At 44.2% G+C, this 25669-nt stretch overlaps 1 protein-coding gene across 3 annotated transcripts in view; it reads right to left on the bottom strand.

Moving 5' to 3' along the window:
* Positions 1-7011, bottom strand: part of Atg17 (autophagy-related 17) — a 71529-nt gene extending 64518 nt beyond the window's left edge. The window contains exon 1 of one of the 3 annotated variants that reach the window (XM_076791462.1): positions 5272-7011. In XM_076791462.1, coding sequence (XP_076647577.1) covers positions 5272-5339 — 68 coding nt within the window. In that variant the 5' untranslated portion in view covers positions 5340-7011. The remainder of the gene's footprint in view (positions 1-5271) is intronic. The other 2 variants (XM_076791463.1, XM_076791464.1) reach the window with 2 other exon arrangements.
* Between the last annotated feature and the right edge of the window lie 18658 nt (positions 7012-25669).

The raw sequence follows: 25669 nt of genomic DNA, 5'->3' as shown, positions 1-25669 counted from the left end.
CCATTAAAAGTATACACCACAACGAATTTCGTTGTTCAGACGGTCGGATCCTCTGTCGAAATTCTTCTAAAATTCGTTACACGAAAACTATGGTCTGAACGTTTACTCCTACACTGACTCGGACTGACCCGGAGGTTCTCCTCGTCCTTATTTTTGCTTTAGAGTTCTGTCTTTGTCTTTTCAGTGGAAGGGAAAATAAATTCTAAATATCGCTGATTTCCTCCAGACCAGCTTGAAGCTCTTACGGTCGCGAAAGGCCGCCGTTGCCCTCTTGAAGATCGCTATTGAGACTGTGACTAACTAAAAAGGAAAACCATGCAATGCTCTGAAACTAAACAGTTCTCTCTCTCTCTCTCTGTAAAAAAAAATAGCTTTTTCTTACCACGCACAACATAAATCTTAGCTATCTCGTAAGGACTTTTGATCTGGCCCCTACACGTTGTTTGGGCACGAGAAGGAATCTCCCGTTCGAGGACCGAGGTGAGTTATCTAGGACCACTAACAAAATACAAATCAAATCTATTAGGGCCATCAGTACCTGGATATAATTTTAAAAATCCTTTGTTTTTTAAACTTAAAATCCCAGGAGGCGCAATGAGAACTATTAGGTTTCATCGGCACATAGACCATAAATACATTTGTTAAGGAGGAAATCGTAGCGATCACCTAACCGTGTTCAAAAACGAAACAACCGATTTTGCCACGGATTTTCCCGGAGACTGTTTTGCAAAGCAGACAAGAAGAAACGACGTTGTTTGGACGCGGGAAGGATTTCCCGGCTCCAGGATCAGAGCGATTTATCTAGGGCTGCCAGCAGCCTGGAAATAAAGCGGAAACGTCGCTCGGCTGGAGTGGGGAGTTCCAAGGAAAGTTTCGTAAACAGCGGTGGTCGTGCAGAAGTGGACCGACCGTTCGAAGAGCGGCGAGTGGTTCGAGAGATGCAGCGTTTTGCATCACACATTAAGGACTTGGCCGAGTTTTGTCCACGGGGTCAGACTCGTGTGTGACACAAGCCAATGGCCGCCCACGTTACCCGCGCCGATTTCATTACTATTTTCGTTGCCACCTGCAGCAACCACGAGGAGAGCGTCGTCCGTCTCTCCTCTCTTCTCGTTCGAGAGAAAAAAAAGGCCTCTCGAGCACGCGTTGCCCACGTCCGTCCGCGATAGATCGATCGTTTTGCAATCGTCTTCACCTTCGACGGATCCTTGGCGCTTCCACGCGGTGTCGTTGTTCGCGCTAGAGATTGCTAAATGATTGACGGCGACCAATCCCGGCGACGATTGAGAAAATCTTGCGTGGCAGAAGAATCGACGATGCTCGTCGAAACGGAACGAGCCGACTACGAACCGACCCCGGCAAATGATTTTTCATGATTCTGTTAATCGCAGGAAATAGTGATCAAGTGGGAGTTTACTTCTCGCTGTTGCAGGTTTATTCACTTCTAGACGATGTGTTGAGATTCTTAACTTTTTCAATGTTTCTACCGTCTCAAATTACACCTATCCATATTTTTGTCGTAAATGCATACACTCCGCGGTCTATTGATAGTTATGGTGCTCTCTTTGATGAATAAGTTCGTTTGGAGACTAGTTGCGGTCATTTACTGTTCAAGATCGAACATTTTTGTGTATCGGATACCCGCTCGAGCCCGCAATTTCGGGTACCCTTGTATCCCCGGGTATCCGGGTAAACGAGATCGCGAAGGAAGCGAGATTTTCTCGAGTGTCGGACAGTGTTCTCTCGCAAAAAGCCAAGAGAGAGAGAGAGAGAGCACGTGAACACAGGCCAAGAAAGGATGTTCGCGGCCTATATTCGCCGTATCTGCGAGACAGCGAAGAAATGAGTTTCCGCGGCGAGGAAGCTAACGTTCGGAGGCTAGGCTTGGCCTGATAAGCATCGGCGGGAGTTTAACGAGGGTGTCTAATCTGGGAATAATATCGAGCCAGCCTGTATGATATCATAAATAATACGAGCACGGTCTGTCCGGGGAAAAAAGGAAAATCCGAGGCGGACGGTATCATTCGCGCGGAGGAAGACGTTCCGCAACATCCGCGATTTTTGCCTCCCGGGGAGCAGCCGCGCGTAGTCTGAAGCGAAACTTCAATTGCGACTAAAAACCGCCGGCCTACAATTTGAACGGCCAATTTGAATTAGCCGCGGAACTCCGAGAGGAACTTTGTATGAGCAATCGAAACAGCTGTAGTCTAATTGCGGGGACTCAATTTGTAGCTACCTATGGAGTCCTGATGAGTAGACGACTCCGGGATCTTCGGGCATTTATGGAGTAAATAGAACGGGTACGCTCTAACGCTGAATCATCCGGTTGATGATCGTACAGATGATAGATCTGGTCGATGTGGAAGGAACACTGTTACCTTATTCTGGATTTTACTAATTAATCGACGAAAATGAGTATTTGCGTAAGATCGCGTGGAAGATCCTTTAGAAAATGGAATCCTTGCTCGGCTATTAACTTTCTTTTGAATACTTCATCTTCGAACTCCTAATTGGAATTAATCGTTCAACTCCTAGAGGAATTTTGTATGAGTAATCGAAACAGCTGCAGTTTGTGAGTCTACATTTGTGGCTATCTACGGAGCCTTGATGAGTAAACCCTGAGGTCCTCAGGCACTTATAGCGCAAAATGGAACGTGTACATTAACACTGAACCATCCAGGCAGAGATATAAATTGTCTCCTTCACCTGGACTTCGCTGAATAATTGATGAGAATGATCGTTCGTGTAAGATCCTTTGAGAGGTGGAATCCTCAGCGAAGTATTAACATCCCAACGTTCGTTTCGGGAAGTAGGTCGGCGTTCATTAAAAATTGTTATCGGCCAGGGGGGAATGGAGTTAGAGAAACACTTTCGCGAGGATCGTCGCTTAATTCCTCGACTGAGCAGTTAATTAAATGTCCGCAGAATGATGTACGATTGCATCTCGTCCTACATACGAGCGGGACACGAAAATGTCTGTTGATGGAAAAGTTCCGGTACATCGTTTTCGCGCGATGCTGGACGGCGGCCGGTCAATATTCTTTGACGGAAAATGAATATTTAGAGCGGCGCCAATTACCTACTCGATATTCCGCGTGCGGTTAGGGTGGTTTGAAGGAAGTGAATGAAGAGCGTCGTCGAATGGTCGCGCACAGGAGGAATGGACGGAAGTGTAAGGGGATATTTATAGGACGGGAATAACAGATATCGGATATTAGAGTACAATATATGGGCTGTGTTACTCAACACCATCGACGTTCACGTTTTTCTCTCTTCCGAATTACGTAACGTTATTTTTGAAGCACCTTTACAATCTGTGCAACAGTCTTGTGGAATCGTGCTCATAGTTTTCTCTGGGCCAATAGGCGAAGGGATACGTTTCTAGTATTTTTAGAGAACAGAAGAGCGACATATGCTCTGCGACCACCGGCATTGCGAGTGGGAGTGGATTTAGCTATTCTCTGCTATTTCCAAAGCTTTATAAGCGGATTGCGAGTGTTTACGGAAGAATACGTTCGTAAAAACATACGCCACGTGACTGTCGTTGCCGTTTCCCTTTCTGCACCCTCGTTGGTCAGTGTTTCGAACGAATGTGCTATTACTGGCTGGACAAATAGATGTTTACAATCTGATCGACCAGTCGAGTACAGATAACAAATAGTGGCTTCGGTAAACACAGACCTCAAAGGATTGCACACAGACTATTGTGTCGTGTGTGTGAAAATAGATTACGGATCTCCGTGCAGAATAAAAATGTTTCTCCTAATAATTTCTCTTATAATTGAATAAAAAGATTGTAGCCTATAAATAATAATGAACGTGCAGTCGGAAGGTTGTTTACGTGCAGGACGAAGATACTAAGAAGAACGTATAGAACCTAAATTGCACACGCTACACGCAAAAATACAATGTAGTCCTCAAACATAGTGATTCCACAGTGCACCCTCGAACAACACTGGTTCGATTATACGCGGATTTTTATTCTTGACAAATTTTATATTTTTTACATTTGTTTCGAATTAATTTCCCATATCTTTACAATTTTCTTTATAATGACAAATGAGAGAAAGAAGAAATGCGAATTCGTTCGTGCGAATTAATTTCTCAAAAATAACAGTACCTAACAGTTTGATTGCCTATCAAGCGTACCTAACAGTTCGTTACTTGAAGACACTTCTCCACGGATAATGCATAACTATCGAGTCGAGGCGGCCCGTCTGCACACAGCTTTATGGATCTTGGGAAAAAACGGGGTGGTAGCTCCGTAACTATACACGTCCCTAACCCACACGTTGTCCGAGGGAGCCCTGTATGTATGTAGTAGATACTATAGCAATTAAATCATATTCCTGCTCCAGTTATATTACTAACTCTGCTCTAGACCGTGGATTAGATCCTGATCTATAAATTACACTCGAGTGCACGACAGATGCATAAATTCATTTCACGCGACTTTTACTTCGATTTTTTTCTGGTTCACACTTCAATAATTACAACTATAATTCCTACCTTTTTCTTGCTTAAATCGTTTCACTCGGCACTCTTGCCCTACAAACTACACCAGCAAAGCAACAGTCGTATACATACATTGATTTCACGTAATCTTTATATTTACTTTTTTCCGTGATTCCATTTCAATACCTCCTTCCCAATTTTTTCCAGCTTAAATCACTATACTGGGCAAAAAGTTTGCTCTAGACTTTGTCTGAAGTTTTGCTATGAACAGTGTGATATAGGCAGGAACGGTGATATAAATTGATTTCACGAAGCCAGCCTCGATTTTTCTAATATGTTGATAATTTAAAAAATTATGACAATCCAGGATGATTTCATGAAAATTTATCCGAACATTTTCTGTCCGAATTGTATACTGAAAGAGGAGTGGCAAAGTAAACATCCCAATAAAAAAATTACAAGAATCAAGCATGGTTAAATTTGCATACCCCAACATTGTCTACCTCAATTTGTATACTCAATGGGCAATGGCAAAACGAGCATCGCATTATGAATATTGTAAACAAACGAAGGCTGGCTGCAGTTTCGTAAATATTTATCCGAACATTTTCTGTCAAAATGCAGGAGTGGCAAAACAAACAGAAAATCATAAAAATTATAAAACCCAAGGGTATCCCAAAAGGGTTCCCTTCCAATAAACATGTACCCCAAAGCATTTCAAATCATACATATTGAATACATTGCCCCTTATTTCGAGCCCCCAAACGCATCCAAACTCCATGGTTCCCGCCGTAAACAGTCCCAAATATTACTCACGATTGCAGCGCCAGCTTGATGTCGAAGGTGATGGTGGTGCCGGTGTCCACGTGGAATATGTACAGCATCTTGATGCCGTTGGTGTTCCTTCCAGTGCTCGGACACGGTATAAACGGCCAGCCCGCCTCAGGAACCCGACTGGCATCCGGCGTATCTTAGACGCAGCCAGGTACCGTCCTTGTTCGAGGACCCCTGGTCACCTCGCCTCGGCTCCAGTATAGTCAGCTCGATCGGTGCCTAACCCCCGGTTTGCCAGCGCGAGCTGATGCGTCCTCCTCGGGTTTATGCCACATCGATCACTTCCAGGGAATCGTTCGTCGATTCAGAGTCTCTTGGATCTCTCTCCGGTCGGGTACGAGGATCTCGACTCGTACTCGCCACCGTTCCCGTTCGAAATGGTCGCGCGAATCCCGCGCGAACCCCGTGTAAACGACTCGGACGAGGAAAGAGCGAAAGAGAGAACAGCTATCTCTGTCTAGGGCAGCTATACACACAACCGCTATAGAAACAGTGCAGTTACGTTGGTAGCAATGATTGGCCCAGCTGCTCCCGCGGAAGGTCTATTCGAAGATCCGTCGAGACACCAACGAAAACGACTAGCGAAGACGAGGTCGCATCGATAGAAGCGTCTATAACATTTCCCGGGGGAAGTCGTTGTATACAGTCTCTCTGAAAGAAACGGTGTCCGCAGGTAGAGAGGCTCGAGGCTCGTAGAGGTCGATCGTTATTTACAGCGTCGGACAATTCCCCGTTCCGGTCGGGTGTCTATCAGCGTAGGACAGGAACCGACCTGCTCCCCAACGACCCGTAGATTCGTCTCGCAGCGAGGCTTCTCACGAAGATGAAAATTCTCGGCGAAGTTGGTCCGCCTGTCATCGAGCCGCACTCTTGTGTCCCGAAAGCATCGGTCGATCGCGCGTCCCTCGTTTTTCCGTGATGTAACGGATCTTCTCTCTTGCTACACGGCTCCTCCCGCCTCGACCGTTTAAACACAATACTCGCAAAGACGGATTTCGTTGAGCTACGACACCGACGACCACGTCGATACACGGACGCAAGTGTTTTGAATGGACAGGGCCCGTCGCGGAACGAGTTTAGTCCCGGATCAGCTGCTCGTCAAAACAAAGCACTCGCGCGTACACGAAAGGCCAGCGGTATTCTTCCTCCTCCGAGCTGGTCGCCAGGACGTTTCAATCCTGGGACGAGAGCTTCGATGTGGTTTTGTCCGGTGGACGCTGTCCGCGGGGACCCGTCCCGAACCGGAGATCAACTCGACACAGGCCAGGTAGCTCGTTCCCTATCCGGACCGAGAGCCGTGTGTACACCGAACAGAGTGACGTACCGACCACAACAAACAACGCTGCGCCACACGCACGGGAACCTATGCGCAGAGAAAGAGAGAAAGAGAGAGAGAGAACGTTTCACGTAGGAACAAAGAAACTCCACTTTCGCCGCGGATTTTCGCTGTACCGATTCCGTTTCACGACGTCCCACGGTCCCGACGCTGTTGCCCGATGGTTCCGGACTCCTGTACGCGATCCGTTCGACCAAGCCAGTCCGACGAAACAGACACTCGTTTTCTCGAAGAGCTCTTGCACCGTGCCTGACGACCAAGGTAGAGGGGGCAACTAGCTCCGCGCAGTCCCGTTCGACATTTTGCTCTGACGCATCGCGTCGCCAGCTGTTTACTGCCGATCTGGCCGAGCACGGAGAACAGAACGTCTGTTCGCCGTGCACACCGTTTCCACAGATATTCCACTCGCCACTCAGCTGTTCGACCGCGACCGCGGCGCCATCTTCGAAACGCACGAAGATGGCGCCGCTGATCGTTGCGGCGGTTTCAACGTCGCTCCTTTGAAAATCTGCTTCGTCGTTCTCGAAACGCTCCTTTCTCCTCGAACGCGGCGCCTAAAAGAAGTTTTCAATAGCCGTCACCGTCTTCTGTAAGATTTACAGGGAACTATTGTCAGTTTATTCGGTATCGTAAACAACATTAGCATCCCTCTTCGTTATTATCGTCGTCGAACAGTGGCGTTCAAATGACTTATTTTGACAAATATTAATCATCAACTATGAATTTTACGGGTAAGTCGACGAGATTGGTATGTTTTGTGTCGCATAGTATGTGTCTAACATTTATTTACTATAATTTAGATGCAGTTACTCCCATACAACACGATCTAAAAAAAAGGCTATGTATATGTACAGTTAGGAGCAAAAGTATTGGCACATCTGGTTGCTAATTATACAAACGCATGTAAACGAAAGAAACAGCACAATATTAGGTTAATTTCCTTTATTAATCGTAACTACTGGATCTACAATTTAAGAATGTTACAAGTAATTGTATACTGGTTAATTTCGTTAACACGTGTACCTTGTGTAGCAGTAAGTGTACAGTCTTTTTAATCAATTGTTTATACATTTATTGCTACATTAAAAACGTGCAGTCTTCTTGAACAGTGTTTTTGATCTCGTTATACTGTAAGTACTTGATTAATCTACCGTGATGTGATTGATCAACGGTATATAAGTATAACAGAACGATTAATGATCGTTTATAAGACTTGTTGTTTAATGAAATTTCAATAGGGTTGTTTTTACACTCGAAGCTCTGTTTGTGCGTGCGCGCGAGATTAGATATACGCGAGGAGGTTATAATGGCACGGATAATTCAAAGTGGTTAATGAAAATAATGGTGCAGCGATCGACCAGAGGTGGCAGCGCGCATGCGCACGGGGATAAACGACCCAGCGCCATTACCGCTTCCGTGTGGAGGCTCTTCAGGCTCCAAGTCGACTGTGAAAGGGGAGAAGTTGATGCAAATTTTCGTGCTGGCGGAGCAGAGCTGCGTGGGGCCGCAGCTACACGCGGCCGTGTTTTGTTTATATGCCGTAACGCTATCGTGCGTTGCAGAAAATTATCGCAACCCGACGTTCGCGAGTTTTGTCGCGCTTTGATCGGCCGCGGCCTCGCGAGCCTCTCTCATGAATACGTACCTTCAGTCTAGGCAAATAATAAACACACGGGTCACATACATAATGCTGCGCCCCGAAAATAACTATTCGAGTTCGCCTCGCGCCTCGAGGAGTAGGACGGCGTGTTGTATCTGATCCTAATGCAATGTTTAATCGGGGCATTAATACTCGGTCATCTTTAGGAAACAAACGCCCTCGTACGATACTCTGCGTCACAGTATGCAAATATCGCACGCGGAACTGCGCCACCGAACGCGTAACTGGCCGAAACTTGGAATATTATATTTCGGCTATTAGTTAGACTATTCTTAACTTCTTTTAACACTAACTTAATTTAATAAGTTAACTTCTGTTGAGAATATTCTTTGAAACGAACTTATTTGGCTTTATTCGGGGACATTGCAGTCATTGAAAGCTTGCGAACAGTCTTCAGGTAGTTGTTGAAGCAGTTCCTGTAAACAAAGTGGAGGGAAACAGAGGGAAACTTCAGTAGACGTTTGGTTTTTATTTTATCGAGGCTTGCATGCTCGGGTTTGTTAGATTCGCATCAAACCTGTCCTGTGTCTAGAGTTAATAGCGTGCTTTTTATAGCTGGGAAATTAGAAATATTGATTGGCATTGCCATGTTGCAGTTTGAAGAAAAATGGAGCAGCCTACCATTAAGTAATGTAACGTTCGAGAACCCTTGCTGTATAATCAAAAGTATAAAACATTATTTAAGTGGTTGAGTTATAATAGAGGGTGATTTTACATTTTAATTTTTAAAATTTAAGAATATTCTCAATTCATCCAAATTGATACAAGAAGAAATGAATTGTTATTCGACTCCTGCTGCAATTACTTCATAAAGTCTTCGTCTAGATCCATAATGCACCCATAATACAGTCCAAAGGAACTTTCAGAATTTTAAATCCTCTTCACTTTGGGAGTTCTTGCTCTAAAACTTTAACGTCACCTCCAGTTCATCCCAGATAAACCCATCGCTTCCGTCCAAGGAAAAAGATATTTTACGACGGCTGGCAAACTGGTCGCCCACGATAAAATCCGGGCGTAAAAAGGCGACCTCTATGGCTTCGACAAAAAGAAAAGAAAAAAAAGAAAGAAGGCCCGATAAGCGTACTGTAATCATCTTAGAGGCCCGTCGCGAGTCGTGTTACACGAAAAAAAAAGGAGGCAGATTCCGATCGACGACGGAATAATTTAAGGTGATCGCGTTAGACGGTTCGGTCTGCCCGTCTCTATATCCTTTCTAGCGGTGCTGGTATACATATAGCTAGAGAAACGTTCACCTTTCGATCGCGGTCTCGAAAGTGCTAGTAGGGCCGGGCTCTCTGCAGTCATTGTTCCTCGTGCGCGTTCGAGCGGACACGCGCCGGAACCCGCGCGACGCACACGCTCGTAGTTCACGCTCGGCTCGCTGAATTTTAATTCTGTCGCTGTAACAGACTCTAGTGTCAATGTATGACCAGGAAAACTTACTGCGCCGCGGATCCGACATTAACTCGCCCGGGGACCGACGCAGTTGAGGCGATCTTGAGCCGCGCGTGTGCGTATATAGGTACGTCGCGGCACGTGGCATACGATAACGACGCTGCTACACGTCACCAACGATCGAGCTTGCATGGCAGCATTAACGCACGGGAAAATCGACTTCTTTTATCGTCGATCTCTAATGCTCCGTTCTTTCTGAACATTTTGAAGAATGGTTCATTTAAATATTCACACTATTACGGAAGCTATAAAACGATAAGCATCGTCGTTGCAATGTTCAAGATTAGAAAGAAATGTGTACATGTATCTCCATTTATACCGCACATTTTCCAACGACAAAATTTGTGCAGGTTCTTCGAACACGAGGCAAGCTAGTCAGAACGTTGCAGAAAGCTCCGCGTCGCAGTTTCCCAAGAAAAAAATCGCAAGTATCGCTGTATTCTTAGCGCTCTAAATCGAGCTCCCCTCTTAAAGGGCTAACAAAAGAGGAAGTAGACACGAGGATGAAAATACAGTATATCGGAAACCGTCTAGAGTAGGGGAAATCGTTTCCGACGTGATACACGAGTCCGAAACTCTCCCCTCCCTCCCATCCACCTAGAACACTATACATACTTGCACACGTTGTGCATAGTCGTAACGAACATTTTGCGCAACCGACTACAATTTCTTTCCGCGTTCGAGCATTGTCAACGACGAACACAATCTTTCGATACCAAACGATTAATGGTTTCCGTGATTAGTCACGTACGTGGAATTTCGTTGCAATGCCTATGCAATTTCGATAAAAAAAAAAGGTGACGAGTACGCGCATCATCTTGACGCGATTGATTTTTCAAACGATTAATTCGTGTTAACAGGTTTCGCTTGTCTTTGTTTGTTTTCTTCGTTGTAAAATACATGTATCGATAAGTTCGTTGATAAGACAGGGTCATCGATGCATGTTTTCGGTGACGTGATCGCGGTTCTTCCGATAACGTGGTCGAGAACGATCTACGCGTGGCGAAGAAAGCTATTAACATTGGAAACACGTCGCAGACTAATGACGTGGAAACAAGACGATTTTCCCGACTCTTCTGGAATTAATTGACCGCCGACGAGATTTATTCGATCCGATGCAGATTTGCATCGGCGAGACTTTGTGCTGTCTTTGTTGCTCGAGCTGATGTAATGCTTCTTTCTGACGTAAACGTAATCCTTCTCTTGCGTGGCTGATGTTAAAGGTTTTGAAGATTTGCAGAAAATTATGTGTCGCTGCGTGCACACTGTTTCTAAATAAAGACAAGTAGAGCGACAAATCTAAATTAAATTGTAAATTAAAGTGGAAATAAGTTTTCTCACAATAATCTCACGATATTTTGCCACGTTTTGTTTTTTAATGTAATTTCGAACCGTTTTTCTGTGGATAGAAGAAAACAATTCAATTAAGTAAAGAATAATAGTCGAGGCAAAATACGCCGTGCCGACCGTATAAACAAAATGGTAAAATAGTTTACAATGCAACGTTTTGTATAATATCTTCAGGCGGATTGGAAAGCCAACAAAAATATGTACTTTGCTGTTTCATACACAGATTGAATTATTATCGTAAGGAACAGTTAACTAACAGACCTGAAGTATCTAGTCTAAACTGTGCTACATACATATACAAAGTGTCTAGATAACTACATTGTAAAATCAACCTGCCCCTGTATCAACTTGCCCCGTTCTCCCCTATCCGACGGGTTCACTCAGATTCGATCGTGCCACGAGGAAGTATCGAAATTCGGCTCGATGAAGAAATTACCCGGCCAGGGCCGTACCGTTTGAAGCAATTGCCGGTAGTGGGGCCCGGTCGGTGATCGTTAACGATCGTTTTCCCCTCGCGAAAACGCAGAACCTTGAACACTCGGTTGGCGGTAAGGTAACCGGCCCCGGTTCTCTGGGCTCTGTCCGGTCTGTCGGGCGATTTCTCGATTTTGCTCGGGTTGCGAAACGCTGCGCGAGCATAATACAACGCGGGGAGGCTGAAGTGAAACGTGAACCGTGCACCTGGTGCGCGCCCGCGAACTCTTTTAATACCGCGCGCGTTGACGTGCCCGGCGACGATCAATTATCCTCGCGGTGCGAGCAAGTCCGCGCGATATTTCCCGGGAAAATGCGGTGGCGCGCGCGTTCAACGAGTTTTTGTTCCCTGCTCGGCCTCCGATTAGCATATGCAAAATCCGATAAAACGTAACGAGCCGGCACCCCGGTAATTGAGCGCGTTAAGGGAAAGCAATGGCTGCGATCCAATCGTCGCGACGCGATAACGCAATAAAGAAGGTGAACAAGAGAGGCCCGTCGCGTCGTCCAGCCGGCGGTCACGGCCTGCGAATTTTCCGGCGAAACGGACAATGCGTTTTTTGTTTCCATCGCCTCCTTTTTCTCCCCCCCCCGCCGCTCTAATGAATATTTACGCTCGACGGAAAATTCCCCCGATCCTTAATGCGCGTTTCGGCGAACGCTTTCTCCATTGTTCCGCCGATAGGAAACGCGTCTCGGATGAACCGTCTCGCACATTTTAATTATCGAGGGTAGAAAGTGTTCTCCACCGGTCGAAAAAATTAATAACATCCAGCGAGCAGGCCGGGATGTTTGGCAATTAATCTTTCGAAATTGTAGAAAGTCCCGCGCGGATTCGAGTCCGGCGAGTTCTAATGATGGATCGCTTCGAATCGTAGAAAGTCTTGATAGAGCTGCGATAATTAGCAAAGTTGGATTGTTCTAACGAAGAATTTCCTTGCAACCGTGGTGCTGAAGAGATTGTATCGAAGGAGATTTTGATTTCGAAGTTTCGTTCGTGAGATGTACAGGCTACATATTAATCGGGTTCTCCCATCCGCGCTCTGAATAATTCAGGAATCGATCCGTTTTCCGTCGACGAGAAACACTTCGATCTCCCGTTAGCGTCGTCCCCCGAAGTGTATTTTCGTCGCGTACACACCTCCCCATACCGTTACGAAGCAATTAAAAAATTTCTCCCATCGTTCTCACGTCGCTCGTGACCCACCGCTTCGTAGAAAGTTCATTAGCGGAACGGTAACGCGACGGATCAAAGGGAAAAGGGAATCGGCCGGATCGGTTCAACGATCTCCTCGATCGACTCACGTTCCTACGGTTCGATCCAAGGAAACTGTGCGGGAGAGTATGCACGGTGCTCTTCTTGTCCCTGGGGGAGAGGAAGAGTAATGCATTTATGTCATTACACGGATGAAAACTGGGGAGAAACTGCGTGTAGTGGTGAAGCTCAGCGTGAAACAATTTAGGATAATTTTGCAAAAGATCTGCTTCCTCGTGTTGGCTCCTGTCTAACTTATGTTACTCGTTAAAAGCTCATCAATTTAGGAGGTACAGAAATTAATGTATACATTGAGGATCTTTATGCAAAATAAAAATTTTCTAAGTGCTGCACAGACATTCATTCGTTCTCGTAAAAATTTTATCACAGGCAATATAATTGTATTTTTAAAATCGTCCGATATTTTCACTGTTTTGTGTTGTGTCATAATAATATCGCTATCCGAATCGTTTGCGATTGATAAGGAGCATCGATCGATTAGCAAGTGTGTGTGTGCACTTTTACAAATTGGCACAATTGTTGTCAGACTTTCCCCAGTTTAATTGCGCAAGAATCATTTCCTACTTCGTCCTAGTTCGAAGATGATTACCGTCGTTTCACGGTGCTAAGGAACACTTCCAAAGCGCTCTTTAGATTACAGACACGTGAACCACTGTGCCGCAGATAAGCCTTCAACCAAGTCTTCCACTTTCTAACCGCGTTAAGTTGGGCTAGTAGCATCGAGAAGTGTATCTTAAAATTAGGTAATTAAAGCTGTGCATTTCATCAGAATTTCTAATAGAATCAATCGACTTTTCAGTGTAAAATCATTCATCTCTATACACAAGCGAGTCTATGCGAGCACATTGACACAATTCTGAAAAAAAATATGCTATATAACGTTCATCTAAATTTTCATGGCGACGACAGACTGATCGAAATCGCTGCGCAGAGATGATAGAGGAGTGCTGCGTCACGTGAATCGTCGTATCAGCCGATCGATCGACGGGTCTGCGCGGGCAGGCTGAAAAATCACGAATCTACGCAAGGGGCTCTCACAACGTCGTCACCCACAGTATACGATGGCACAATTTCTAAGAAATACACGAAGCAATATTCAAGCTAAAATTTCATTGCGGCATCGTTCGATCCAAAAGCTATGTAAAGCTATGTACAAAGTTTGTCGAAGCTTCGCGATGAAAATTTTCTGCGCAGCACTGATAGAGGAAGACTGAGTCACGTGAAACGTATCGGTCGCGATCGATCTATGGATCTACGGGAGAAAGGCGGATCGGCGTTTGAGGCTCGGCTAGATCTCGGCGCTTGACGAGCGGATCCTTGCGTGCGCGCGACACACGCGCGGTTTCCACGTCTCTCCCCGCGTCTCTCCTCCTATCTCGGTTCTCTAGTGTTCTCTGAAGGTCTCTCGTTAGGCTTCGCAGCACGCGAATCGCTGGAGAGCCATGCGGGAGGTGCGTGGCCAGAGCGAGGTCAGCTCACGCACGTGCACGTCGTGCGTACCTCGTAGTATTATGTGTTATGTGTTACGGGCCCCGCTCTTCGCTCCCGTCCCGTTCCAGCAAAGGCGTAACCGGCAAAAAGGGCGCAGCGAGAGCCTCGTTATTAGACCGTTGCATAATGAACAGGCCTTTCTTTTTTTCTCTCTCTGCGTCTCTCGTCTTTTTTCCTTTCTTCTTAGTCCCCCTCCTCCCACTGCACCGTTGTTCCGTTTTTTTCTCCCTACGTATCTTTTTGTATTTTTTTTTAACGCTCCCATCTCCGTGAAACACGACCGACACACGGTAACGACCGTGTTTCCCGCGTCTCCTCGACTTCTTCCATTGGGAAGAAGAAAGGTTCGACGCGCTTCCCCCCTGATTTATGAACCCCGAACCCGAACCCGAACCCGAACCCCGAGCCCAGGGCTCGACGCGCGTTGACCGCCGACGAATACAGCAAATTTACGGGTCTGGGCCACAACAGTGATTTATAGAGCCCCGAAAAACCGCGCGGCTTTTCGCCCGGTGATAACGGTGTCCGTTTCTTTCCGAACGCGTTTGGCGAAAAGCCACATTCGACTCCGAGACGCGAGGATTAACACCTAAGCCTATTGTTTTTCGTTTTTGGAGAATTATCGGGGGGATCGTGGAGAATTGTTTGCGACGAATGGTATTTGTCGGCTTCGATAATAGGAAACCGTTTCTTCTTTTTTTTTTTGTTTGGATGCTGGAATTGAATGGGAATTAGTTTTTTGGAAGGTAGAATCGGTTGAGAAGTGGAAAATCTCATTTTATGGAAGGATAAAGTTCAAGGGGAAATGATGAACTTGATTTTTGGAATACAGTAATTTCTCTATATACGTCGCCAAGGCCTTCATGATAAACGTCGCGTAATTATCCCCACTACCGCGGGGTATACCCCGTGAGGGGCCATGATGAGGAGTGTAAACATAAGTCTCGTAGTTATGAGTTCAGTGACCCTCTCCCCATCGTCTACGACCCCATGTATAAAATATATCAGGCGCTGGCGGCCATCTTGAATTTCTGTGTTTCTAACAAATACTGCGGTCTCGCCTAAGGGTGAGGATATACATTTTTCATGCTTCTGCGGTCAGCTCACGATAATATTGAAGTTGAAATACGCTGACGCTGAAAGTTTTTTCGCCGTTATTCAGCCTTCATAGTCTGTACTATGTTTATCGTCCAACAGTAATAATGTTTTAAAAATGGCATGGTATAGGATCACTGATAAACGTTACAGCAAACTTTTAACTAGTATATAATTCTTTAAAGATGGACTATGGTCAATTAATCTTTCTCGGGCCCCAACTAACCCTTCAGTGTAAGGGTTGCGTCCGTGAGATTCATAAAGAAAGTCGTTCCGTTCCTAACTGTTTCAAAATTACTTGCATTAGTTTCGCGCGATAAAGCGTGTATGCATTAATAATAAAAAAAATATAGTAAGTCCAATATATAAAAATTGATCTTAGGAATTGATTCCCAAACAGTAAAGCAATTTCTAATTATAAAACTGTTATCCTACAGCTCGCATATCAACGAACAGCTTTCGACAGAAAAGAGATAACTCTTGCTTTCCGAGAAATGTGGTTTACAAAAAATATTGAAGGCAGTTTCGAGTTTTATAATCGCAGATTTTCGAGTACGGAAATCTCTCGGAGCGGGACTAGTTCCCTGTCGGCTAATTAGCACGAAAGTGCCACGCACTATCGACGGGGAAAGATTGCGCGGCGACGTAGGTTTCCCGCGGTTGACAAATGTCTGTAATCGGAGGCAGCATGCGGTAGGTCCGCGTTATCGCTGCTAGACGATTATATAAGTTCAGATTACGCGAACGAGAAAATTAATATTCAGTAACGGCAGTCGCGCGCGTTGCGCTCCGTTGGAGGCGAGTTTCAGGTGAAGGATACGACCAACGAAACCAGAGATGCGATTGTACAGCGCTCCGTGTAAGCAAGGTCGACAAATGTGCGCATGGAGAAGCGTAATTCACAGCTAATTTATTCACCTTGCCGAACTATTTCGTTACAATCACACCGTTGCGAACAAAAACGCCCAAGATGCACTCGAAAAATTTTCTTCGCCGCGCCAGTTCGCGTTATTCGTTGAGAATCGTTCTGCTCTTCAGTGTGGTTTATCAGCCGTTGCTCGTGTCGTTTTTTCTTCGGCGACGACGACAAGCGCAGAACACTTACACAGTAGCGAGCATAATGAGGAGAACGACAGATAAGGAACGAGTCGATGCGTCGCGACGAGACCTCTGATTTACCGACCGAAATCAGAGTGTTCGCACGGCGACTGCCTTCGTGTTCTCTGCCATCCCTGATTTGCGGTGAAAAATTCGTAAAAATTATTTACATGGAGTGTAGCGCCGCAGAAATGTTGCAGTACACTGATGATTGCGAAACGATTGAAGCGATTTAAACTGTCGGTGTGTGAGGAATAAATTTAATTCTGCGGAAGATACGAGTCATATCAGCGATTTTGCATATTTTTAGACAGGTTTCGAGAAATTCGAGTTACCTGGTAGTTTAATAAATTCGAGATAAGATGCAATTCTATTAATCTTCACTCTTCTTTGCTGTCGACCCGTAGAAATATGTACATAGCAAAGCATAACAAAACAATTTAATTCTGCAGAGGTGGCGAACCGTAACAGCAATTGTACATATTCGCGCACAAATTTCAACAAATTCGATTATCTGGAATTTCATTTGGCAAACAGGAGATTAGGTGAAACTCGATTGGCCTGCAGTCTCCAATTCTTTTTTGGAAAACAGAAGCACAGAAGAACCGAGATAACAGTACAAAGTAAAAACTGTGCTATCGAGTAATTAATGAGCGTCGCAAGTATCATTTATCTCCGCCGCGAGCGAGCGAGACGTTGACTATGTGGGACGCAGAAAATTGTTAGAGTCAACGCGTAAAGTGGACGATCAAGATATCTCGTTTTGAATCAATTAGGGCCCGTCCGCGGGCGAACGTGGTGAAACAGAAGACAATTAAGGGTTACGTTAACGAGGACGAAACGGAGCAGGAAAACGAGAAGACGCACGAGAACAGGGGTACGGCGATAAAAATCAAAGACATTTGCTTTTCCGTGTCTCGGATCTGATAAAATGGCAACGGGACCGGCAGTCGTCGGATTAAATCGCGCACGTGTATAGTATTCGTTCCGGGCCAATAATCTCCGCGCAATAGCTTTATCTAGCGAGGGAAGACGCGACACCGTTCTATATTCGGCCCAACAAATATTTCTGGCCGCAGAAACGATCTTGGCGCGGCATGGCCGCCATGATGCGATGCACATGGGTTACGTGCGTTCGGAGAAACGTAAAGGAAAGTTATCGGCCTGGAGGATCTCGGGGCCGGTGCATCGCGTAATTCGTCACAGTCGTTGCGCCAGTGACGAATGAACCACCTGTCCGGCACGCGGAATTATTCATCGGTTAAATTTAGAATCTTTTTGTCTCGGCTCGTGCCGCCGCCTTATCGACCGTGTAATTCGCCGGCAATCGAAGATCGAGATAAAACGCACGCCTTGTCTTCTTTATTTTTCCACTACGAACAATCGTGCGACTTGCTGCACCGCGCAGTGCGTTGACGATGGACAAAAAAATTAAAAAATCAACTTTCATGCTGGTGTTTTAAAACCTTCGTGGAAGTGTTCTTATACGATATTAAAACCAACGAACAAGTACTAACTATGCCTGGATAGCTTTAATTAAGGTTTAAAAAAATATTCCTCGAAACTATTTGGACGGTTATAGCTCGATCATAGTTTATACAAAAAAAAAGAGTATTCTAGTGTTTTGAAAACGTCTTATTGACACCAACGTGACTTTTCAAGGGTACTGAAATGTCAAACAAACACAATCATGCAGTCTCTTCTATAAAACTTTCGCCTGAACCATTTGACCGTATCACCTATAATTTTCCAGTAATGAAATTTTTGTACAGAAAATGGGTTTTTCAACGCACTGTGCAGCGCACTTGGACGAGCAGAAAAACCTTAGTAGACGCGAGCAATTCGGCCCTGATTTGCGTGGAATTGCATTGTGGCAGTGCTCTACGATGCACTCGCTGCGAAATCGTTGGGAACATCGCGAATCTGCGTCCGAGGTCTTGGCTGGGTTCGGAGTTATGGTGATGGCCGAGGTTGTTGCTCCGAAATCGATGTTTTTCCTTTACCTGGTTGCTTTTAATTCCTAGTGCAACTTTGGTAGCTTTCGATGATCATTCTAGGATTTAGCTTACTTTTCAAGTAGGCTAAATTTATTTAGCTCGAGGATCGTCTGTAAAACATCCCCGGGTCTCTTCTCAGTGATTTCTCTATATATGTCGCCAAGGCCTGGATGATAAACGTCGCGGTATTATCACCACTACCGCGGGGTACACCCCCTGAGGGGCCACGAAGCTCGAGAGGTCGAGGAGGGTAAACATAACACAACTCCCTGCACGATATATGACGCTGGCAAGACCCGTGTTGTTGACATATATCGAGAATTCACTGTATCTGCCTCCAGAAAATGAAAACCTTAGCAAAGCTACTGCAGCGAAACTGATTGACCCTACAGCACCACAGTTTTATTGTAACATACCCTTCTCGCCTTGCTATTTTGATTTTTAGACAATTTTTAATTGAGACTTTTGCTAACAATTTTATTTTATTTTTTCGCTTATTCATTGTTGTTGGCGAGCAAACGTTGTATTTCTTGTGAAACACGCAATAACACCAATTCAAGGATGAAGGTGTTTACTGCGACAGGGAGCATATCGCACGCGTTTTAAAGTTGCGATTTCAACGCAATTAAGTAAAGTGAATATCATAGTCGTAAACAAAGTAAGTCCGTTACCGATTTGCATGTGCATATTCTCGGCCACGTGACCATTCGATGTGAATTTTTGCCAGAGAAGCACGATAATCAACAGGTAGTTCATCGAAACAGAAATTTGCATGTCCGGTAAATAACGAAAGTGTTTGAACGATTTTCGAAGCGTCGTTGTTACATTAAAATTCGACAGAGTTGAACTGAAGTTTAGCTTACACGTGATAGGAATAAACAACACTATTGGAGACTTTATCGCTCACATTATGATTTCAAAGTGAAACGTTTCTTCGTAGACAAACATATAATTAAAAACATCATTTTGTTATCGTTCTGACGTGGTTACTTCTACGTGAATGTAAGAAGTACAGTCATCTTTTTTTTCGTAAACGGAATAATACATATATTATGGATAATTGGAGCAGCAGAAAGGACTTCGAACGTTCCAATGGCTATTTTTAGAAGAGTCGTATGTTATTAAAAATTCGAGCAGTAGGTAAATATTGTTCCCAACTCTTTAAGGAAAATGTCTATTCGAATATACCGCAACTTAGTCCAACGGTGTGGCAATTCAAGTTTAAACACTGCAGATTGCTCCAAATGTCGCAATAAAAATTAAAATTGTAAATTTATCAATTTTAGAGGATCACTTTGAAATTTTCAACGGCAACAGATTATTCTAAATCTTGCAGACGAGAATAAAAATTCGACTGCAACAGATCGCTCCAAATGTTCCAACTCGTGTACCGAGTCACGTGGTCATAAAAATTCGCAGCATAGGTGTCCTTGGCTGATCAATCCTTCTCGCTCGTGCTGCCGGCCACTCGATGCTTAATGGCTCGTGGTATCATCTCTCCGAGATCGTCCCAGTGACCGTCTCGATTTCAGGGCCTCGTGATCATCGCGGAGGAGTAAGTAACGAGGTTTTGCGTGCAGTATCAGATTCGGTAACGTTCCGCTCGCCATTCTCTTATGAGCATTGCCAGCATGACATCGATATACTGGACGATGGTATCACCGTGAGGTCACGCCGAGCACGTGACGGGACGTAGCATAGGCGAAAGGTGGAAGTGCACGTTCCTTATTATTCGTTCCCTTTTTCCCCCCTACGTTTTTCTTTATCGCGATACACCTTGGGGGAAAAATCGACGCGGAAGCGAACTCACGTGCGGGCTTTGTATCTCGACCTTGGCTCGGGTAAATCATTCGTAAACTGAATTTTTACGCGGAGTTTCGCGAACAAGCGATAAAACCCAGAAAATTATTTTTCCGTTTTCACGTATTGCGAGGTACAGTGGTTTCTCTATATACGTCGCCAAGGCTTGGGTGATAAACGTCGCAGAATTATCCCCACTACCGAGGGGGAAAACCCGGTGAGGGGCCAACATGCTCGAGTATGTCCCCTGCAAGATGCTGGCAAGACCCGTTTTGTTGACATATATCGAGAATTCACAGTATGTCTGATTTGTTGTATTGTAAGATGAATTCTTTAACCATTATGCCAATATCTAGAATTTTCTGTGATGCCCAAAGTGAACCCCTTTAAGAATGTAAAATCGTCCAATATGTTTCTGGAAGATTCGTTCCCGAAGAAGCCGAGCGAAAATATATAAATCTCAGTATCATTGTTTCAATTGAAGGTTAAGCTCGCGCTGAACCGCGTTCGACTTATTGGAAAGAAGAGGCGAGACGATTTGTCGAATGTTGTCCTTCTGTCCGGAGCGTAATGGCAGCCTGATTATTCGCGCGTTTCGCGTAAAAAGCGGCGAGCCAGGTCAGGGACCGTGAAAAACTCGTTTCTTATTCGCGGCTGCGAAGCAATTAACGCCTACCCCGGCTTTTGTCATCCGAGGCACCAGACGAAAAGTTGTTGGCCTCGTTCGACGTCTTCGTTCTCTTTCTCTCCCCTCTCCTCTCCTTCTCTCGACGATAACGCTTCGCGCGCTTGCTGCGAATCCGCTCGAAGACGAACGATCTCGCGCGGAAATGTTTTCTTCGACGAAACACGGCGGAAATTGAAACTTCTCGGGTGTTATTCAATTGTTTGCGAGCTTTGCAACAGATCAACAGTGTCCATTTGGCGTCATCCATGCTTAATATTCGTTCCTAGGAAATTATTCAAGATGAAGGTTCGCTCGTTTCCTGTTGTTAGTCTTTTGTGGACGACGTTTTAATGATGTTATGAGTATGCATCCTGAAGATGTAAATGTCTAACTCAATTATGTACATCTTAAAATATCAGTAAATGTTGTTCATTTTTCTTCTTGTTCTTGTAAAACGAAACTTGGCAATTAAACTTCATGATAGTTTTAAAGAGTTTGAATTTCAAAAGTGAATTAGAAAGGCAAGGAATTCGAGACTTTCTGTTGTTAAATACTCTTTAACATTGAACACAACATTGCAACTATGAAGACTGTTGTACGATGGCGAACGTGTTGCTTCATGGAATCAAAAATGGCGGACGAGTGCGCCGAAAGGCGTCATTCGCAGCGTACGCGCGGGCGCGAGCGCAGCAAGAACGAACGAGGCGACATTAGCCAGTTATGATACAAGTTTATTGAATCACTGTTTGTTTTACTTCGCGAATCAACAATGACAGTGGGCCCCATCGTGTGTTCTCGTCGTTTTCATGATGATTCGTCCGATATAATTATGCTAAAACCGTTCGTTTCAACGTGTCTCCCTTGCAGCCGTCGATAGAATGATGATCGTGATGGTAATAATAATAATAATAATAACAATAATAGTAATAATAATAATAATAATTAATGATAATTAATCAATAATAGCGATAATAGTAGTAATAATCATAATAATAGTAATAATATTATACAGTAGTAACGAGATATGCTAATTTCTCCGATAATAATCAATAGATAACAATTAAAATATACATATGATTGTTTCATAGATTTTCCTCGTGTATAATAGCAATCGGATAACCAATCATTTGACTCTCTTTCGTTTTTCGTTCGGTCGATATTTTTTTATATACCTAGTGTCCCTATACATATTAGAAATTTCCCCTTTGATTCGTGATATGGCTTTTGTGACGCAGTAATGAATAATGGATTAACGCGTGTAGGTTCGGATAACATCCCCTACAATGCCCGTCACTTTCTCCGTGAAACTTTTCAGTCACCCTTTTTCTTTTTCCCTGTTTCTCACTCTCTTTCTCTCTCACTTTCACTCGCTCTTTCACTCTATCTCACTTGTTCTCTCTCGCACGGATTCGTTTTTATCAAATTGTTAGAGCTGCTCTCCCCTGGTGATACTAATTAATCGATTCATATATGCGTACATAGTTGCAATATATATACAGTACATGTTCTCGGCGAGCGAACACCTCGCCGGTACAAATAGCGATTCTTCGATTACTCCTACGAACGATCTTCGTTACAAAAAAATCAATCGTCGATCCCCGTGTCGCACGGTCCATTGTAATGAAGCCGAACCGACGATTACAGTCGAATCGACGCGGCGCGATTAACTCTGAAAAAGAAGCTATCCGCTCGTTTATGTTTCCGTTTTCGTCCGGAGACGACGGCGAACGTTGCCCTCGATCGTCGATCATGGATCGCGCACGTCGAGAAACAACGCGCGCCCCCCTATTTTCATCCTAAACGGACTTCGCCGACGATTAAAAGTACTCGAGACGGTACGCGCGAAAAGTGCTAGTGTTAGGTACAAAGAGGAAAATATATGTATATGTATATATATACCTATATGTATATGTATATACTATAGCGTAGGATGAAAATAGCGAGTGTCCTCTTTCTTTGGAAAAATAGTCTCGAAACCTGGTCTCCCGCGAGAAAGACGAAACCAAATCAACGAAATTGTGCTTGACCAACTAAACTGCATCGATCATGGTGCGTACAAAGCGTTTCGCGACAGACAAGATCCACAGGTGCGTCTAGCGCAACTGAAAATCCAGGAAAATGTCCAACAAAAATCACATCTCCCAATTTTTCATACACGATTCACACATTTTTTGCTCATTTCAAGATTGGTTTACAAATCCTCAACATTTGTAGATTGAGCATCATTTATATAAAATTCTGATGTCTTCTGCCACAAAAAAAATCTCAGCTACTTCTTTTTAATTTGTCAAATATACACTGGAAGCCAACTTCTTATTGCAATTTTAATTTTCTCGTTGATCGAATTCAGCTTTATTTAAATTCATGAATTCATTTTGATGTTTTAACAGTTTTAGCTTCGACAAAGAAATGGTTCAATATCTAGTATTTGTTAAAAAAAGAGTCCGGTGCCAATAAAAAATGATTGACGTCTTTCAAACCAAATATCTTGAACCTCAGCGTCACCAAGAAATTGTTTTAATCGTCTCGTTTGCCATCAGGTCAGAGACCGTAACTTTTTGCTAGACACGTCACTGCATCCTCATTTGCAAAAGACATTTAGGTGTTCCGTCTCGCGTGAATCACTCTGTACACACACTATCTCTCTCTCTCTCTTTCTCTCTCATTCTTGCTCACACTTTCTCGCCTCCTTTCCGTTCCTTATTTACAAATTCACCTAGGTATACAAGCTACGCCTGAGGCTAGAAAAAAATGCGATCACTTGAGCGCGGGCAGGTCGATCCTCGATCCCCTCGGTGAAATCGAGATCACCGTGATCGACCTTCAGCCCGACGCGTGAAGATCGACGTCGGTCCGCGCGTCACGCGAGCATAATTTTCCCCTGCGGAGGAGGAAACGGTCGAAGAAAAAAAAAAAGTTCGTCATGGTGACACCGCTTTTGTAAAATGTTCGTTGACCCCCCATGGGAAATGTCGGTGACGCTCGGAGTCCCTTGAAATATCTACCACAGCACGTGTACAATGTCGACATTTTCGAAACCGTCGAGAAAATACAAAGATCGCGCGCCGAGAGAAAACGATGCTTCGATCTTCGATCGCTAGTTTATTTTCTTATGGTACGTCTCCGTAAATCAGTGACGTAATCGTACCTTAACAACAAAGAGACGCGGCCATTACACTGTGCAAGACGTATTTGATTAAACGTTTCTCAATGATTTTTAACGCAAAACATGAATCTGCGAAGCTGTTGTAAAGTGATACTCCTGAACAGTTATGCGGTTGTTTCTCGCGTGAAATTATTCCTTGGACTCTCCTGAACAAGATACTATAGTTTCATATTGCGTTATAGGTACTTCTGTTTAAAAAATTATCGAAATGAAAGAGACACTGAAGATTTACTAAAACGGTAAAAGGAAATAAATATTAAGACATAATTATAATACTCCAATACAGAAACAGATATTTTAACAGAACAACAGTCTAGAAATTACACAGAAATTAAAGATCGTGTATCACTTTCAAAATCTATGAACAACCGATTCCTCGCAGTTAAAAATCGATAAAGAAAGTGCAAATGTATTTCGCACAGTGTAATTATTGTTTCCCTAAATTTGTTCTCTCGGCAAATTTCTAGTCTCGATCCGCGTGTCCCGATCGATCGGCGAAAATCCGATCGCGACGATCGAAATCGTGCGCAGCTATGTGTATATAAAAATCGGAGAATAGTGTCTATGTACAGTGTTCGCGTGGAAGGCAAGGCTACACGAATAGACTTCGTAGACGAAGTGGTCTCCCGATGGAGCTCGCGTAATTAATTATGCACATTTTCCCCTCCGTAACGTCGCGCGACATCCGAGAACCGCTGTCTTCTCTTCGTCCTCGTTGGCTACTTTGTGCCATCGATTTTGTGCTGCCTTACGATCGATTGCGTCGTAATCGGGATTAAAATACGACGTTAGAGAGGTTCACAGAGGGCGACGCTACGGAGGAAACAACGCGCGTCCGCACAACAACCATACAATTACATGGACACGTTGATAACACATGAATACATCGTAACGTTTAATCACACAACAACAATTCTCTCAATCTCTCTCTCTCTCTCTCTCTCTCTCTCTCTCTCTCTCTCTCTCTCTCTCTCGCTCCGAAATTCGTAGAAACCGTAACAATCGTATAGAAACTCGAAACTCGTCGCCCTAGCTTCAATGTGCACCATCGTCCACAAGCATTGGGACATTGTTTCTTAACATCGTCGAACGTTAATTGATAAAGTGATTTTACAACATGATGAAGCCGTACACGAGAAGATTTAATTTCGTTGCTCGTGTGTAACCAGCGGATTTTACGCATTTATGCGAAAAATTAATAGAATTTGAAAGAGTAGATTTGCTAAAAGAACTTGAGAGTACCTTAAACAATTTCGACTCGGTTCCAGCTTGTTGCAATCGATATAAAACATTTTTATTTCGCACAAAGATCCGCAGTCTACTCGCGCGAGATGTGCATTGTAATATTGTATACACGAGTTCTTTCCAGTGTTACGTATCGCTTTAACAAAGTGTTCTCGAAGGATCCATTTTTTTTAAAACAATGATTCGTGTTTCGATTCTCGCGGGTGTACGAATGCTTGTGGACGCGTGTCTTAAAATCGATCCAGCGAATTTATTTAAAAAGCTTCGAGC

Source organism: Halictus rubicundus, chromosome 8 (assembly GCF_050948215.1).
Source record: "Halictus rubicundus isolate RS-2024b chromosome 8, iyHalRubi1_principal, whole genome shotgun sequence".
Lineage (NCBI taxonomy): Eukaryota > Metazoa > Arthropoda > Insecta > Hymenoptera > Halictidae > Halictus > Halictus rubicundus.
Note: the sequence above shows the minus strand (reverse complement) of the source record. Positions and strands in the feature narration are given on the sequence as shown.